This window comes from Sminthopsis crassicaudata, chromosome 5 (genome assembly GCF_048593235.1).
Source record: "Sminthopsis crassicaudata isolate SCR6 chromosome 5, ASM4859323v1, whole genome shotgun sequence".
In the NCBI taxonomy this organism is placed as follows: Eukaryota; Metazoa; Chordata; class Mammalia; order Dasyuromorphia; family Dasyuridae; genus Sminthopsis; species Sminthopsis crassicaudata.
In genome coordinates, this window is record NC_133621.1 from 39,964,839 (window position 1) to 39,983,485 (window position 18,647).

Below are 18,647 nucleotides of genomic sequence, written 5' to 3' on the forward strand. Positions count from 1 at the left end.
AATGAGGATGATTATGAAGAAAGGACGGTTTTATAAGAAACAGACAAAGTCATAAAGGTTTTGTTTTTTTAATCAGCTACATACATTATTGTTTAAACAAGAAGTATCAGAAATTAGTCAGATTTCAATAATAAATGAATGAAGGAATAGGGTGGGGACTAGACCTACAAGTTCATTTATAAAAGGAACTTCCAGAGGAGGAAATTTTTCTCTATCCAAGTAAATTGAAACCTCTTTTACAATTTATAACCTTAGAGAGTTTCCTGGATCAATAAGAGATAAAGTGGATTGTTGAAGGTCACATAGCCAGTATGTGTCAGTAACAGGGATCACTTTTTTAGGGCTAGGAATAACTACACAAACTAGTATTTGAGGGGTCAACTTTCCCAGCCCCTCAATGGCAGGAGTACAACAGAACTGGATTCTAGTGGCTATATGCACAGGTAGTCCCCATGAACATCAGAGCAACTTTTTTTTGTTTTTGTTTTTTGTTTTTTGGTTTTTTTTTTGGTTTACTTTCTAGTTCAGTCTTAGCTTTCAGTTCTCATTTTGGATAAATGCCTTTCTTTTTTTAAAAACCACATCAGAACACAGTGGTTTGTGTGTCAGCAATGGCAAGTTGGTAATTATGAATTCAGAAGGCTGGGCTAAAGCATGTTTTAAAAAGTAGGATGAGGGCATTCTGGGATCCAGAATCCTAACCTGACACTTGGGAGCCCCAGTGCCTCTGAAAAAACACTAAAAATCTCCCCAAAGTCTGGGATAAGGCTGACAAGCACAATGAGCAAGATTCACTTTTTTCCAGACAATCACTTTCACTAGTTGGCTCTATCTCTAGGGGAGGAGCAGTCATATCTTTAGTACTTGAAGACTCCTTTTTATCTATAGCAGGGTTGGAAACATGAGGATTCTTGGATCCTAGCCACAGACAAAGGCAGGACCAGCACTTAACATTGATGACATTGTTCGACTAGAACAGTCCAGCCCCGGCAGGCCGGGGCACCAGTGTTCACTCCCTGTTGTATAAGGAGCAAACCCCATGGACCAGAAGAATTGGCTCTGCTCACACCGACTCAGCTGGGACTGGGAATACGGAGCAGTCTCGTCTCCCTGCTCTCCTGGAGCAGAAGATCACTAATTGCATGTGATTGTTATTATCATCCCCCCTGTTTTTCACACCCCTCACAGACTGTGGAGCTGTCAGGGACCACAAAGATAACCTAGTCCAATATCCTCGTTTTCTAGATCAAAAGTATGAGGTCCAGAAAGTTATATTGAAGGGGCAGCTAGATGGAACACTAGTCCTGAAGTCAGAAGGGCCTGAGTTCAAATCCAGCATCAGAAATTCAATACTTCCTAGCTGTGTGATCCCAATTAACTCAGCAAAATAATAATAATAACAATAGAATTGATTAATCCAAGAGTTAGCCAGAAGGGTACCATGATACACAGATGCTGGGTCTGGAATCAAGAAGAGCTGAGTTCAAATCCAGTCACTTACCAGCTATGTGACCTTATGCAAGCCACTTAACCTAAGGATCATAACAGCACCTAGTTCCCAGGCTGTGATGCTGAGATAGGCACATAGTAAGCATTAGACAAAAGCTTATTCCTTCCTTTTCCCTTCCCCAAGATCATACAGGTAGTAAGTGGAAGGACTGGGATTCAAATCTAGATTTTCTGACTCCAAATCCAGCGACTTCCTTGCATCTCATGTTGTTCTGGGGCAGAAGTTCACATCTTCTTTCTGTTAGCTTCCTTATTCTGACAGCTACTGTTCTGACTGGGCAGAATTTCAGCAGGTTTTACTTAAAGGTTCTACTAGCTGGCACTATTTGAATTTCAAAATTATAATTAAAGCTACGAGAGGCAGCATTCTCTGATAGCCATCCTTGAAAGCACGGAGTTCAAGTCCTGCCTCAGGTACACTGTCTTTGGGGTCTCTAGGCAACTCTCTAAGATTATAAATTGCAGCAAAGTTCTTAGTAGAGGTAGTTTCTTATTGGAAATTGCCCGGATCATCATAGATCCAAACCCCATCTCCTTTCCTAATAAGGCAATCTTCTGGGAAAGGACTCAATAGGCAAATAGCAAATGCCTAAAGGAAAAGCCATGGAAAGAATGTCATCAGAGAGATGGATGAACACTGGAAAAGAATAACGAGCTAGTCCCCAGGAGAGAGCTCACAGACTGCACACACTATCCTATAATGCACCCACTAACGTCAAGCTGGCGAAATGAACACACTCAGGACAGCAAATGTGTTGGATTTCCCGGAAGACACGAGTGAAAGTTGTCCAGAGTGGGAAAGCATGGAATCACTCTCCAGACTGACCTATTCACAGTTATATTGTCAATTATGGGCACATGCTAAGCACTTAATAACTGCTTGGTGACGGACTGATGAGATCTCTGATCCATTAAACTATCAAAAAAGGCTAAGGATACTTAGTCACAAATACTACACTTCCCAAAGGGAATAAAGTAACCAAAGGACAATTCCTCCCTTCTCTCTTGCTATTTGGGAGCGGGAGTATGGGGATCATAGAATATTCCAATTTTGTGACTTACTAGCTGTGTGACATTGGGGGTATCCCAACTAGATCAAGGTTTCTTAACCTGGAGTCCGTAAACTTTTAAAAAAGCATACTTTGATCACTGTATTTCAATATGGCTTGTTTCCCTTGTAATCTTGTGCATTTTATTTATGGATTTTAAAACATTAATGCCTTATTCTGAGGCACTCACAGGCTTTATCAGTTAGTACCAAAAGGATTCATGACACAAAAAGACCAAGAACTTTGGCTCTAGATGGCCCCCAAGGTCATTGTCAACTGAAATCTAAAACGCTAGAATAAGGATCAATGTCATCATGTCATTATCCATTATGGGAATACCTAGAGCAAAACAAGTGAGCTCCCAGAAACTTTTTGGGATATGCTGTTTCCCTTCCATGCAAAATGTGATTTTTCAAGACCTGTACTTTTTCTTAGAACTGATATTACCCTGGACTCCAAAAGGCACGCAGAAGTCATGCAGCTCACTTATTAGTCCAAATTCATCAAAGAAGTCATTGCTACTATTGGAGAAGCTACAGATGCAAATAAGCGTGGTGGTTATATCTAATGGAGAAAAATATGCAAATGATTTCCCCCTATAACTAACTACTCCAAAGGCTAACCCCAAAATCTAGAGGACAGAGCTTAGAGTCCTGCAGAATATGGAGAAAAGCAAATTAGTATTTTTTATTCTCTACTAAGCATAAGGAAGGGAAAGATCACAGCACCCAGCACCGTGGATATCTTACAAAAGTAGAGATTTGATATATTCTTATCAAATAAATGACATAAATTGCTAATTTACCTATATTAATAAAAACTAAATATTACCTCATATTAGTAATGAACTGAGGGCCAAGGGTCCCCCATTAAGATGCCTTTAAATTTGGACATATCATATTCTCAGCCTGTGTTTATCCACCCTGTCCTCATAATGATTTCATAAAAGCCAATATCATTAATCACAAATTTTAGAGATGTAAGGAAACTAAGAATTCATATATTCTCTCTTAACATTTCTATAAATATCAACTGAGCTCCTGCTAGAAAACCCCCAACGAAAGGGAGACCCCACTGCTTCACAGGGTCATCCATTTGGTCAACTCATTGTGAGGACATTTTGCCTTACATCAAGGTGAAATCTTCCTCCCTTGCAATTCTACCTAGTTCAATTTCTTTCAATTCAACCTAATGCAATTATTCCCAGCTCTCCTCTGAGGCTAGAAGAAGTAAAAATCCCTAGTCTATTTGGCAGCCTTTCAGACACATAAAGAAAGCTGTCATGTCCTCCCCGAGTCTCCCCTTCTCCGGGCTAAACATTCTACCTTCCTTTAACGGATCCTTATATGACTACTTTAGAATAGAGATTGCCTTATTTTTTGGTAATTGCATCATCAGCATGTAGCAGAGTACCTGGCACACAGTAGGTACTTGATAAATGCTTATTGGTTGACTGGTTGATAGAGAATAGCTTATTGGCTGCCATGGTGGCATTTGGCTGGAATAGAATGGAATATAAGCGGGATAGGTGGCCCAGGGAATCTGCTCTTTGAAATGATTATATAATCAAAAAGTTTAAGAACTCCTGGTCAAAGTACAATCTTTGTGAACAACTGAGGTAGTACTTAGAATACTGAGGCACTTTTCTCTTAAGTTTGCAGCTGCCCAAGTTACCTAGAGTCAGTTCCCTTTGGGACTCACATCTGTCCTCTTTCCCTATGACTACCAGATCCATTTTTAAAAGAAATGTCAGCCTTCCCCTAAGGTCTGGAGAAATGCCACAAGTGCTATTTGATGAGGCTTTGATGGCTCACAGAGCTCCAGAAAAGGTCTGATCATGAGCCCAAGATTCGTGCTAGTCAAAGACTTCAGAGCATATATCCAATTTAGAACACTTAGATCATGGCTGTACACAGAAATTTAGAATATGTAGATGGTGGTTGTACACAGAAAATATGTTCTGCAAAATTCTAATTACTTTATTTTGAGAAGCAAGGAAAAAAGTAAAGAATATTTCCAGACACCATTCCAAGCTGCCTTGGGGATCCAGGGATACTGAATGCCAAATGGGTGATTGTATTATAAAGAGACCAGGAGAAAATATTAATTGAGCTTACTCAAGAGTGAACCAATAGTTTCTTTAATTCCTTCTGAAATCACTTTGTTTTTTTTTAAATTTTTTAATTTTTAAAGCTTTTTATTTTCAAAATATATGTATGAATAATTTTTCAACATTGACCCTTGCATAGTCTTGTGCTTCAGATTTTCCCTTCCTTCTCCTCACCCCCTCCCCTAGATGGCAAACAATCCAATATATGTTATATGTGTTAAAATATATGTTAAATCTAATATGTGTAAACATTTATATAATTCTCTGCTTCACAAAAAAAAATTAGATCCAAAAGGAAAGTAAATGAGTAAGAAAACAAAATGCAAATGAACAAAAAGAGTGAGAATGAGAATGTTATGTTGTGATGAAATCACTTTGCTATTACATGAGTGGCTCCTGAAAACCCAAGAATCTATCAATAAATAAGATCTCAAAAGAACATGGTGATCCAGCTGTAGTAGGCAGATTGTCCTCCAACCAGAACACACAATTTATCCATCTACCCATCCATCAACAAACAGTGGGGCTCTCTTTATTTGCGTTTGAGAAACAAAGGTTTGAGTTTTTATAAAAAGGAAGGTACATTGTCAATTTTTGCTTGATCTTTTTGTTTTGATCACTCGCTTGTTTGTCAGAAATAAATGCTTATTAAATTGAAATGAATTTACATAGGGCTTACATTGATAAAATACTAAGCAAAAATAATAAATTTAATTCTTGTTCTTATCTTCATATTCCCTTCTCCTAGATACAAATTTCCCTCCATGTTATTATTTTTTAAAATTTTTCTCTTGGCCTTCTTTCTTTCTTTAAATCCTCACTTCATTTTTTTTTCTTTACATTCTTGATCTACAACTTTCCCTCGCTGACTCATGGAGTTCAAACAAATACTGAACATGATAAATTATTGGGGATAAAAAAGAATGATCAGACACTTCAAGGTTGTTTTTGAGATTAAAGACTCTAGGAAGGAATACGCCTACAATCAAAGTTTTGCTGGCACATAAGATTTTTCTAGTTTAATTTCCTTTTCATGGGTGAATCCCAAGGTGTGCATGTAACTTTTCATGTTATAATGCTTTCTTTTGATAATCATTTCAGCTTCCCCTACGATAGGACACTCACTAGTATTTCAACCACATCAGAGGAAGCTGGCAATGGCTATCTGATGGTCCAAGACCCTTGCTCATAAATTATTTATTGGAAAATGCGGAAAAGTCTCAGTAAGGAATAATAATGATAGCCAATATTTTTTATAGTTCCTACTTTGTACTAGCTACTGTGCTAAGCATTTTACAATTATTATCTTATTTGATCCTCACAACAACCTTGGCAGGTAGGTGCTATTACTACCCACATTTTACAGAAAACTTAGCACAGGTTAAGGGACTTGCTCGGGGTCACACAGCTGGTAAGTGTCTGGGGTTGGATCTGAAGTCATCCAGGATCCAATGCTCTACCCACTATGCTCTTCTCCATCATACTAATACTTCAAAGATCTGAGATGTGGTTAGTGTGGGTTAGTAGCTCCAGGAAAAGAGATAGTCCTGAGCCCCCAGTCCCAAAATTGTTCATGAGTTACTGTAACTAAAACATCTATGACTCTGTGGCCAGCTTGATGATAAGCCTTAATATAAAAGTGCTTTTTAAATGAACACAGAGGCTAGCTAGTTCTTGGACAACATACACATGATACCAATCTTGTACTCAGAAGATCAGAGATAGCTTTAAAATTGAAGGGAACTTAGAGGCTCCTAAGGTCAACGTCCACATTTTGCAGATAAGGGATCTAAGGCACAGGAAAACTGTCACTTGGCCAGCATTATATGGCAAATAAGTATCAGGATAGGGGCCTAAGATTTCTTAACTCCCAGTGCATTACCCCATTGCTGTCTAGTACAGTTGCTGTCTAGTAAAGCCTTTGCTTACTGGAAAACCTGCACTACTCTTCAAATCAAGCCCAGCGTCACCTCCACACTGGCCATAATGAAGTACACCAGGACCCCATTAATTCAGATCAGATCTAAATTTTCCCTTTGTTAAGTATACGTATGGCATAAACATTATTTCAGGGGAATTTTTTAGATTTAAGAAAGGAAATGCTTTGGAGCACAGTGGAGCACTTTAAATGCATCATTTTACATGTAAACAGTTGAGGTGCTAATTATGTTATTCTTTCCTAGTTGTCCAAGAAAGTCCCCTAAGGAGTTTTATTCAGTAATATTTCCTTTGCTTGGTTCTCAATTCAGCGGGACAGAAGTGTATAAAGTACCCATTATGTGAAAGCCAGAAATCAAGGTCTCTGTCTTCCATGAGCATGGGGATGGATGGATGAGGGTGGTGGTGACTGGGATAGACCTCCTCAGGGATTTTAGCTGCATCCTGAGGGAAGCCAGAAGGCGGAGGGGAAGAAGGAGAGCATTCCAGGCATGGGGGAGAAAAGGCACAGAGTTGGGGTGGGAGATATCAGTGCAAGGACCACCAAGAGAGCCAGTAACGCCGATTCTAGAAAACTCAACACAGGAAAGCACCATTAGATGGAATGGTAGGAAACCTAGGCTGTGCGTTCAGTGCCAGGCAGAGGACTTTATGCGTGATCCTGGAGGGAGCCTCTGAAGTCTGTGGAGTGAAGGGAGTGGCGTGACATGGTCCGTCGGACTTGAAGCTTTAGAAAAATCTCTAGCAGTTGAGCGAGGGTGGACTGGAGTGGGGAGAAACTTGAAGAAGGGGATCAATCAGAAATCTGCTACCATAGCGTGGCCATGACCTGGTGAGAACCTGCATGAGAACCTGCAGAGAACACCAAAAGCCGGAGGTGGGCAGGGAGTATGTTCCAGTAATGGGAGGTGGCTTGTACAAACAGAGAGGCAAGAGATGGCATGTTGGGCCTGGGAAAACAGCTGCTAGTAAATTTGGCTGGAATGTAGACAGTGGGAAGGCAAGGCTACAATGGTGGATACAGGGAGGTGTGGAGAGCCTGAAAAGTTACGCCAAGAAGTTTGTACTAAAGCTCACGCTAGGCTTTGATGGTCAGACCTGAGGCTTAAGATTATGTTGATAACTTGAATGAATGATAGATGGCAGATAAGGTGAGAATGGAGGCAGGGGAGAGCTAAGAGACTCTTATAATAGCACAGGCAAGAGGTGAATAGGATGGGTACAGCCCTCTGAGGCAAGATGAGTAAAAAGAAAAGAACAGAAATGGCAGATGCTATAGAACTTTGTACCTGAGGAGGGACAAAGGGGGTTTGTACTTGGATTACTAGAAGATACACACTTAAAACTGTAACATTCTGTAATTGAGAATTTCCACTGATTATAATAAGCCTTCATCATGGTCAGATCAGTTCAGTAAGGTTCTACTACAATTCAGATTCAATATTTTTAAAGGTTTTTCCCTCTCTCCCTTTTTTTTCTGGAATCCACCAGAGGTAGTGGGGGTATAAAATGGAATTCCTTTATTCTAGTTTTGATTTTTTTTTAAACAGAAAAAGAGGAGTTCATTTAGATTCCAGATGCCTGCTCCAAGGCAGTAGGTCTCCAAAATGATAGTTAGGACCGCAGGATTTAGATTTGGATGGGATTATTTAGTGGATTACAAACTGAGACCCAGAAGTTAAATAACTTATTGAAGACCCATAGTAGTTAAATAGCAGAGACTAAATTTGAATCCAGATCTTTATTCAAGCATTGTGAAAAGTCTCCCCACTCCCTTGCTACCCTACCCCCATTTTGTGTCCATTGTTCCTTGGAACTGCTGTCTTAAATAGCTCACATTTTCAGTGTGGTTGGTAAAGTGCTTTACATGTTACCTCACTTGCTCCTCACAAAAACCCAGGAAGAAAGTGCTATTGTCGTTTACATTTAGAATGTAAGGACCTTTTGAACAGGGATTGCTGCATTCTTTGTACTTGTGTCCCTAGCACCTAGGACAGTGCCTGGTACAGAGGAGGTCTCAGTAGATATTTGCTAATTAGTTTTACTGATGAGAGAACAGAGAGTTTGAAAAGCTCAGGGACTAAGCCTCATAGCTACTCCTACTCTGAGATGAGACACAAACCCAGGACCTCCCGATTCTCTGGCTGGTGTGCTCCCCATTCTCTTCTTCTTGGTTTCTTGGCGTTATGAACCCCGTGGGAAGCTGGGAAGTAGCATACTACTGTCATGCTATCTCCTTTTGACTTATCTTTATGCCTTTAATTTATTTCTCTTGTCTTATTGTTATTGCTAGCATATCTAGAACTACATCTAGAAACAAACAGTACTGTAATGCAAACAATAGGCCTCCTTGATTTGTTCCCATATTTATTGAAAAAGGTTGTAATATATCCTCAGGTACTATGTGGTTTGTTGTGTACGTGCATAATGAAGAGAACTAAACTTCCAGTTAGAGATGAAAATGTTTTCCTATCTAAGTCCAAGGGTCTTTTGAAATCCCAGGCTAAGAACCATTCTATCAGATCACAGAGATACTGGTTTAAAACTCAATGTCGTAAATGCTATGGGATTAGGCTGGTTCTTGCCTCTAGCTTCCCCAAAGAAGGGTGGTATCTACCAAGTAGTGAAGGACCTTCAAAAAGGAGATTTCTCTTGGGAATCTCTTCTTAGGCTTTGAACTCAGGCTTCCTATGTGGTAACTGGTAGGTCAGGGAACCTGAAAACCCATTTACAAATTGTTAACAGAGCAGCAGCCATAAAAAATCACCTCCAAAGCCAAGCAAAACCTTGGAGCCATGGTGAATAGGCTTAGCTGCGCTTGCTTCTCAGGTGTTTTGGGGGCTCAACAGGGACTGGTCTACTTGCAATGAAACCACATCAGGCCTTGCTTTCTTGGGAAGCACTTGCCCTAGATGGTGCCCAAGAAGAATTCCACTTGACCTAACAAGCGCAATTTAACTTTTCTTCCCTCTCATTTTTTCTGCAGCCATAAGAAAGGCGCCAGTTCCTCTTGAGAGACACTCTTCCACATACGGTCTCCAGAAACACAATGTACATGGCCTCCTGCCAAAGTAATTCCTGCCCTCTCTGGCTCTTGAGAGCTTGCCAACAGCTTCCTGCAATACCATCTGGTGGTGTGACAGTCTGATATACAGGCAGCATACTGGGAAGGGTGCGCGGATCCACACAGCTCACGTTCCTCACACGGCCGGCTGCCATGGGACAAAACTGAGAAATGAGGATGTTTCACAAAAAGAAATAGAAAAGAATAAAAATATCCACAAATCAGACGGCTTTTTTGGGTGTCCTCTATGGACATTATTCATCATCAATACGGCGAAAGTCCAGAGGGGTGAGTGAGGAGTGACCAGGACATGGGAAGGGAGGGAAAATGCTGGAGGGACCCAGAGAGAGGGAAATTTAGCTTTCTTTGTGCCCTGGATCACCTCAGTGGGCTTTGGTGATCACTGCGGATCCCTTCTCAGAGCCATGTTTTCAAATGCACAAAGTAATAAGATTACAAAGAAAAACAACTATATTGAAAGTTACTGAAATATTTAAAAAACAGGTTTATGCATCCTAAATTATAAACCTTCATAGAGAAGGAAAAAGTACCAGATGTCAAAGGACACGAGTTGTGCTCCCCAGTCTGCACTAATGGCCATCCGAGACCTGCAGTTCAAACCTTTCATTTTTACAGGTCAGAGAGGTAACTTAAGATCAAAGATTTAGAACTGGAAGAGACTTTGGAGACTAAGACCAACATCTGTTTTAAAGATGAGTAATCTGGAGGCCCAGAATAGTGGGAGTGATTTGCCTAAGGAACAAAGGGAGTAATCACCAGAGGAAGACTCTCAGATTATTTTCATTGTACCAAAATCTGGGTTCAAATTCTGGCTTTAACAGTGTGTGATCTTGAGCAAATCATTTCAAATCTTTAAGACTCAGTTTCTTCATCTGTAAAATAGGCAAGTTGGACTCAATGACCTTTAAAGTCCCTTTCAGTTTCAAATCTATCATTCTAAAAATTTGCCTTGTGATCTTGGGTAAAAATAGCAAGAGTTCACATTAGCATAGCCCTTAGCTTTACAAAGTGATTTCTTTATACCAATCCTGGAAGATATGCATATTATTAGCCTCCTATTATAGAAAAGAAGACTGAAGCTCATAGAAAAAGCAAAGTGACTGAATGAAAAGAGTTGGATTTAGAGTCTGAAGCCCTATGTTTTAGTACTAGCTCCGTGGCCATTTAATAGCTGTATGATTACAGGTAAATCACTGAAACTCTCTAAGCACCAATTTCCTTATTTATAAAATTAAGAAAGTGACATTAATGCTATCTATATTGGATATCTATATATCGAATGAACAATACTTTGTAAAACTCAAATAAATATGATTATTGTTTTTGATTTGGCCTAGATCATAGAGACCACGGTTCAGACCTAAATCTGGGGACTTTTGACCTCCAATGTTCTATCCACAGCAGGCAACATCCTTCATTTTCTTTCCCTTTACAATTTAAGAGTGAAACTAGAGGAAATTGAAGGCCCTTTCCCAGCCCTAGAAGCAAAAAACACACACTAAACAACCAGCAAAGACAAAGAACGCATAAAAAGCAGAGTTACCATGGTTTTTCTTTAAAAACCAAATGTCAGGGGACATAGGGAGGTCAATTCAAACAAAGAGAAACTCACTATTGGTGAGCAATAAAAGAAGGGGAACAATCACAGTCCCGGAGAGCATCGAGGGAAATAAATCTTCCTCTCCACAAAGAGTAGAGCACTATGGATATGGAAGGCAGGGAGCACCATCAGATGCTCTTCCTGTTGATTTAGCTCAGATGCCTTTCTTTCATCCAAGAAAGGGCTTAATTGGGGATGAGAGTGAAATTTTTTTTTTAGCAAGTTAAAAAAAAGTGAAATAACAATTCATCTGTATAACCAACCTAATCTCTCTAGGCTACCTACCAGATGCACCAGAGAGAGAGCACTACCTTAGGAGCCAGAGCAGAGATATGCTGGAGCTAGTTTGTAGCCAATTGTTAAATGTACAACGTAAACATTAGCACCTTGGAAAATCAGCAGATTAAACAAATAAGGTTTGATGTATATATGTTGATGATAGTCTAGATTTGAGGGTGTGATAGAGAAAATATTAAAAAATAATGCAGATTAAATTTAAATTTGTGTCACACATTTTTCTTGGAGATCTGATTGTTAAACATTTGCCAGCATATTCTGATTAGGAAGAAGTGTGCTCAAATCCTGGCTCTGCTACTTATCACCTGTGTGACCTCCTAGACCTTAGTTTTTTCTTTGTAAAATAAGGGGCTTGGACTAGATGGCCTTTGAGTTCTCTTCCAACTCTAGACCTATGATCCTATAGCTCTTCATCATTTCATCTCTTTGGGTTTCAGCTTTCTCCATAAAATGATGGAGCTGGAGAAGATTCTCTTCAAAGTCTCTAAATCTGTGATCAGAGATTTAAAAAAAATTTCCTACTAGAAGACAAGTAAAAAGGACTTCCAAAGTTCTTATAAAGGATTCCATGCACCACTAGGAAAAGGAAAACAAAGGTTTGAACAATCCGACAATGTCTATTCAATAAAAGAAACAACCTATGGTGACCTTTTAGGTCAAACATCAGCAGGCTTTTGTGAGACAGAGATAGCCCAAACTGTTCCAGAACAGCATTTCTGAGAGCAGGCAGGTGAGGGAAATTATGACCCCTGAATAGTTTACCTTCCTAGATAAGTTTTCATTTTCCCCCTAGCCAACTAAGTAGGAGCTCTTAAGGGGCTAGTAAATAGTATTTATTTAGTTTGATTCTTTGTTTGTCCTGAAATCACAGGTAAATGTTAAACAATCATAGGAGCGATAAGTGAGTGGGGATCGATGCAACAACATTTCTGAAAATGGCAAGTGTGAACCTGATCACCGAGAGGAAAAATAACTGCAATGGGAGTGGGGTGAGAAAGAGGGACAGAGAGAAGGAAGAGAGGGAAAGGGAAGGAAGGAGGGAGAGAAAGTGAAACGCAAGAGAGAGAAAGAAAAAGGAGGAGGGAGGGAGGGAAGAGAGAGACAGACAGGGACACAGAGAAGGAAGAGAAACAAAAAAGAGTAAGGAGGAGAGAGGGAAGAGGAAGAGAGAAGAAAAGGAGGGAAGGAGGGAGAGAAATAGACAAGATGGAAAAAGAAAGAAGAGAAAGAGAAGGCAAGAGAGACGGGGGGGGGGGATGAGAGAGAGAAGGGAGGAAAAGGAAAGGGAGAGAGACAAAGATAGAGACAAAGACAGAGAGAAGAGGGCCAGAGACAGGAAGATAGAGAGAAGGCAAAGCCCTCCCTCCTGGAGCTTATACAGGTTCATCTATCATCATTCCTCAATGTCAAACATGCTAATTGTCCCAGCTCTGCCAAAGCCTGACAGAAAGCAATGGCCTCAAACACTGAGGACGACTGAGCTTAGAAACAATTCTGGGAGATTTAAGAAACCTCACTGTGGGGTTCCCGGAGAACAATAAATGGATCAGTTACTCAGATGAGAAGAGACCCCACCAGAGCTGCTTATTAAACATAGGTATGAGGCAGACGTAAAGACCAACAAGCTCTTTCCCACATCCACCCCATCAATTTAAATGCTTTCAGGGGGTGGCTTTCATCACAGGGGGATCCTATACATTTCCCAGTTTACTAGTGGAGCTCCCTGACATCATGTCTTAAATCCCATTGGTTCATTTATCTTAGCAGCAATGCAGAAAATTGCTACTTTAGTTCACAGACAGGATCACAGTTCTTCGGTTAAAGGGACACCATCCTGTCGAAGCCTCTCGTTTTGAAGAGGCGGAAACCGAACCAGGTGAGGCGAAATTATTTACTTGACAACACGTGTAGTAAGTGTTCGAGGCAGGATCTGAACCTGGTCCTGCTTATTGGTGGGATTACTAGTCACCCACATGACAACAACCAGCACCTACTGTGAGCAGTGCACTGTACTAGGCAGGAGGAGGTGCAAAATTGAGATAAGGTATGACCCCGGCTGGGCCCTCATGGAACTTGTAGCCTAGGAAAAGATGTGATGAGGTCCTGGGGTCACAGCTGTTTTATCTTTCTGCAGGGAGTATGAATCATTTGAATAGGAAGGCAATGGTGAGAACAGTGAGTTTAGGGTTAGAAGGCCAAGGGTTCGAATTTGGGCTCTGCTGTTCACCATTGTGGGACTTAGGGCAAATCATTTAAACCCTCTAGACCTTTTTTCTGTTTGTTTTTAATAAAACATAAAAAAATAAAATAAAATGAGAGGTTTTGACAAGACGGCCTCCAAGGTCTCCTCCAACTCTAAATCCACTACTACTATAACACTACGAACTACTACCACACTACTACACCACCACTAACACCACTACTATCATTATCATTACTAGTACACTACTATTATCACCATAAATTGGGTGACTTTGTACAAATCACTTCACTCAGACGGAACTCATCTGCAAAGTGCAAAAGTTGGACTACATGATCTCTAAGATGCTCTTTGAGTCTCACAAGAGGTGATTCCGTGATTGTCTGGAGTCCTCACTCAGTCCCTGGGCCCTTTTTCTTCTGGCCACCCCCTAAGGGCCAGTGTGCAACCAAGAACCAAGAGGAAAGGGCACAGAGATATTCATTTATTGATTGACCAGGATTGCCTCTCCTCCTTTCCTTCTTTCTGTTCCTCCCCAATCTCCACCTCCCAATCTCAGCTTTAAGGGATGGAGAGAAACTTACTGCAAGCCCCGCAGGTGAAGCAGCTGTCATGGTAGAGGTTCCCCATTGCCTGGCAGGCCTGGTTGGCTCCAAAGACACCCTTATTGCATTTCACACATGCTCCTGTAAGAGAAAAAGCAAACAAGACACCATCAGGGAGGGCAATTTATATACTAATTATATACTAAGAGAAGCAGCATGACAAGACAAGCATGGTCTGTCTCCCTCACTGTTAATGGGCCAACTATTTCCAAACCAGTTGATCCTTCTTCCATTCCTTGAACTCTACTGTTACAGTCACAATGGACTAAGTCTTATGATCATTACTTGATACCCAGATTATTGCCAGAGATTAAATTATCTCCTTACCTCCAGCCAAACCCACTACATTTTTCTGATCAAAACCCACCAGCTACTCCCTAGTTCCCTCATAAGATAAAGCCCAGGTTCTTCAGTAATCAACTGTAGGGCTTTCCTGTGTTATGTTATCACCCTTATTACCCATTACTTACCAAAACATAGCCTTCGTTTAAGCTAAGCTCCTCATCTTCTGCTGATTCCTCCCTTCCCATTCCTTCCTTTTCTCATGCCTCATGCTGTCCTCCCTGCCTGGAATGCCCTTTGCTTATTTACATTCTGCCTGTTTGCCGAATCCCGAAGTCTCTATGAACTCTTTTTGGATCACTCCAGCCCATACTTGCCTCTCCTTAAAAAAAAAAAAATTAGGTAAAATGGAAAATGGAAAAACTGGCTCTGGAGAAAGAGGATCCAGGCTGAAATCATGACTCTGATACTAAGTATGACTGATCCTGAACAAATCACAATCTCCCTGAGCCTCAACCTCCTACACTGGAAAAAGAAGGGGGTCAAACTAGATGGGCTTCAGTACCTCTCTTAGGGCTATGATCCTCTTAATCTGGTTTAGTGGAGCAGAAAAAATGCTGGATTTGGAATCAGATCTCTAAATGCTTGTTTCGAATCCTTCTCTGAGCCCAATCTGTTTTTTAAAAGGACAATTGAATTAAATGATCTCTAAGATCTAAAGTAAAAACTCATGTTCTATCAGAAGGAATCACAGAGAAGCAGGAGAGCTTTGAAAGTTAACTTCAAATTTATTGTATTCCTAAAAAAGAAAAGCATTCTCTACTTGACAGAGATCCAATTTCATGTACAGTCCTCTTTTTCCATTCCCCTGGTAGCTGAAAATGCTCAATTTTATTTGATGTTTATTAAGTTCAGAATAAAAAGAAAATAAAATAGGGATAAGGGAAGTCTTAGGATCCCATAGCACAGGTTGTTTTATATGGTTCTTATTTCATATGTATCTGCACAAACTCCCTCCACTATTAGTACAAGATCATGTTGGGAAGTGGAGAGACAGCAGCAGCTGAGGGCATCAGGACAGCCCTCCCACAGGAAATGGTGCTTGAGCTGAGGTAAGAGATAGTAAATTTAGTTAGACTGTAAGCTCCCCCAGGACAGGAACTGTCTTTTGCCTCTTCCTCCCGGGGTTAAGTGACTTGCCCAGGGTCACACAGCTAGGAAGTGTTAAGTGTCTGGGACCAGATTTGAACTCGGGTCCTCCTGACTTCAGGGCTGGTGCTCTACCCACTGCACCACCTGGCTGTCCCTGCCTCTTTTTATATCCTCAGCACTTAACACTTACTGCCAGCACACTGAACAAATGTTTATTGATTGATTGAGAAGGCAGAAGTCATACATTACTTTTGCATTGCCAGTATTAAACCTATCGTAGATTGAGTAAATGTTATTATTTAAACAGGAAGTCCCAAGGATTCCCAAAGATCTCCATTAGAACCCCCAAACATACCCAACATCTTCTGACTAGATTGACATCAGATTTCCAACTCAAAGGAATCTGGGCTCTTCCCCAGAATAATAAAAACAATGGATCACAACCATTCTGGAGAGCTGTCAAAGTGTGTGTGCCTTTTAATCCAGCAGTCTCATTATTGGGTCTATATCTCAAAGAGATCATAAAAGAGGGGAAAAGACCAAAATGTTTGTAGCGGCTCTGTTTATAATAGCAAGGAACTGGAAACTGAGTGGATGCCCTTCAACTGAGGAATGGCTGAATAAGTTATGGTCTGTGAATGTAGTGGAACATTATTGTTCTGTAAGAATGATGAGCAGGCTGATTTCAGAAAAGCCTGGAAAGATTTACATGAACTGATGCTGAGTGAAATGAGCAGAACCAGAACACTGTATAAAGTAACAGCAAGAAGGGAACTAATGAAAAAAAAGTCAGAGGAAGGTGGTCTAAGTGTACCTGATTTAAAGCTATATTATAAAGCAACAGTCACCAAAACCATTTGGTATTGGCTAAGAAATAGACTAGTTGATCAGTGGCATAGGTTAGGTTCACAGGACAAGATAGTGAATAAAAATAGCAATCTAGTGTTTGACAAACCCAAAGATCCCAAATTTTGGGATAAGAATTCATTATTTGACAAAAACTGCTGGGAAAACTGGAAATTAGTATGGCAGAAATTAGGCATGGACCCACATTTAACACCACATACTAAGATTAGATCAAAATGGGTCCAAGATTTAGGCATAAAGAACGAAATCATAAATAAATTGGAGGAACATGGGATGGTTTACCTCTCAGACTTGTGGAGGAGGAAGGAGTTTGTGTCCAAGGGAGAACTAGAGACCATTATTGATCACAAAATAGAACATTTTGATTACACCAAATTAAAAAGTTTCTGCACAAACAAAACTAATGCAAACAAGATTAGAAGGGAAGTAACAAATTGGGAAAAAATTTTTACAGTTAAAGGTTCTGATAAAGGCCTCATCTCCAAAATATACAGAGAATTGACTTTAATTTATAAGAAATCAAGCCATTCTCCAATTGATAAATGGTCAAAGGATATGAACAGACAATTTTCAGATGATGAAATTAAAACTATTTCCACTCACATGAAAGAGTGTTCCAAATCACTATTGATCAGAGAAATGCAAATTAAGACAACTCTGAGGTATCATTACACACCTGTCAGATTGGCTAAGATGACAGGAACAAATAACGATGAATGTTGGAGGGGCTGTGGGAAAACTGGGACACTGATGCATTGTTGGTGGAGTTGTGAAAGAATCCAACCATTCTGGAGAGCAATCTGGAATTATGCCCAAAAAGTTATCAAAATGTGCATACCCTTTGACCCAGCCATACTACTACTGGGCTTATACCCCAAGGAACTACTAAAGAAGGGAAAGGGACCTGTATGTGCCAAAATGTTTGTGGCAGCCCTTTTCATAGTGGCTAGAAGCTGGAAGATGAATGGATGTCCATCAATTGGAGAATGGTTGGGTAAACTATGGTATATGAATGTTATGGAATATTATTGTTCTATAAGAAATGACCAACAGGAGAAATACAGAGAGGCTTGGAGAGACTTACATCAACTGATGCTGAGTGAAACGAGCAGAACCAGAAGATCATTATACACTTCAACAATGATACTGTACGAGGATGTATGCTGATGGAAGTGGATTTCTTCAACATAGAGAAGAGCTAATCCAATTCCAATGATTAATGATGGACAGAACCAGCTACATCCAGAAAAGGAACACTGGGAAATGAATGTAAACTGTTATTTTTACCTTCTGAATCCAATTCTTCCTGTGCAACAAAAAATTCGGTTCTACACACATATATTGTATCTAAATTATACTGTAATATATTTAACATATATAAGACTGCTTGCCATCTGGGGGAGGGGGTTGGGGGAGGAAGGGAAAAAATCTGAATAGAAGTAAGTGCAAGGGATAATGTTGTAAAAAATTACCCATGCATATGTACTGTCAAAAATGTTATAATTATAAAATAAAATAAAAAATTAAAAAAAAAAATAAAGTAACAGCAAGATTGGATGGTAATCAACTCTGATGGACTTAGCTCTTCTCAACAGTACAGTGATCCAACACAATTCCAATAGAAATGAGATGGAAAATGTCATCTGCATCGAGACAGAGAACTATGGAGAATAAATGTCAATCACATCATAGTGTTTTCATCTTTTTGTCTTTTTTCCTCATAGTTTTTCCCCCTTTAGTCTAGTTTTTCTTGCAAAACATGACAAATATGAAAATATATTTTAAAGGATTGAATACATTCAACCTATATTAGATTGCTTGCTATCTTGGGGAAGGGAGAAGTAAAGGAGGCAAGGAGAAAAACACAAAAATGAATGTTGAACACAATGTTTACGTATTTGGAAAAAATATACTATTAAAAAAAACCAATGAATCATGTTCATATGGGGCTTT

The 18,647-nt window shown here is 40.0% G+C and overlaps 1 protein-coding gene across 1 annotated transcript in view; it reads right to left on the reverse strand.

The window, feature by feature from the left end:
- The window catches only part of LIMD1 (LIM domain containing 1), a 73,176-nt gene that overhangs the window by 15,994 nt on the left and 38,535 nt on the right, over positions 1-18,647 (reverse strand). Inside the window, exon 2 of the mRNA XM_074271332.1 lies at positions 14,373-14,474. Within this exon, the coding sequence (XP_074127433.1) occupies positions 14,373-14,474 (102 nt within the window). The remainder of the gene's footprint in view (positions 1-14,372; positions 14,475-18,647) is intronic.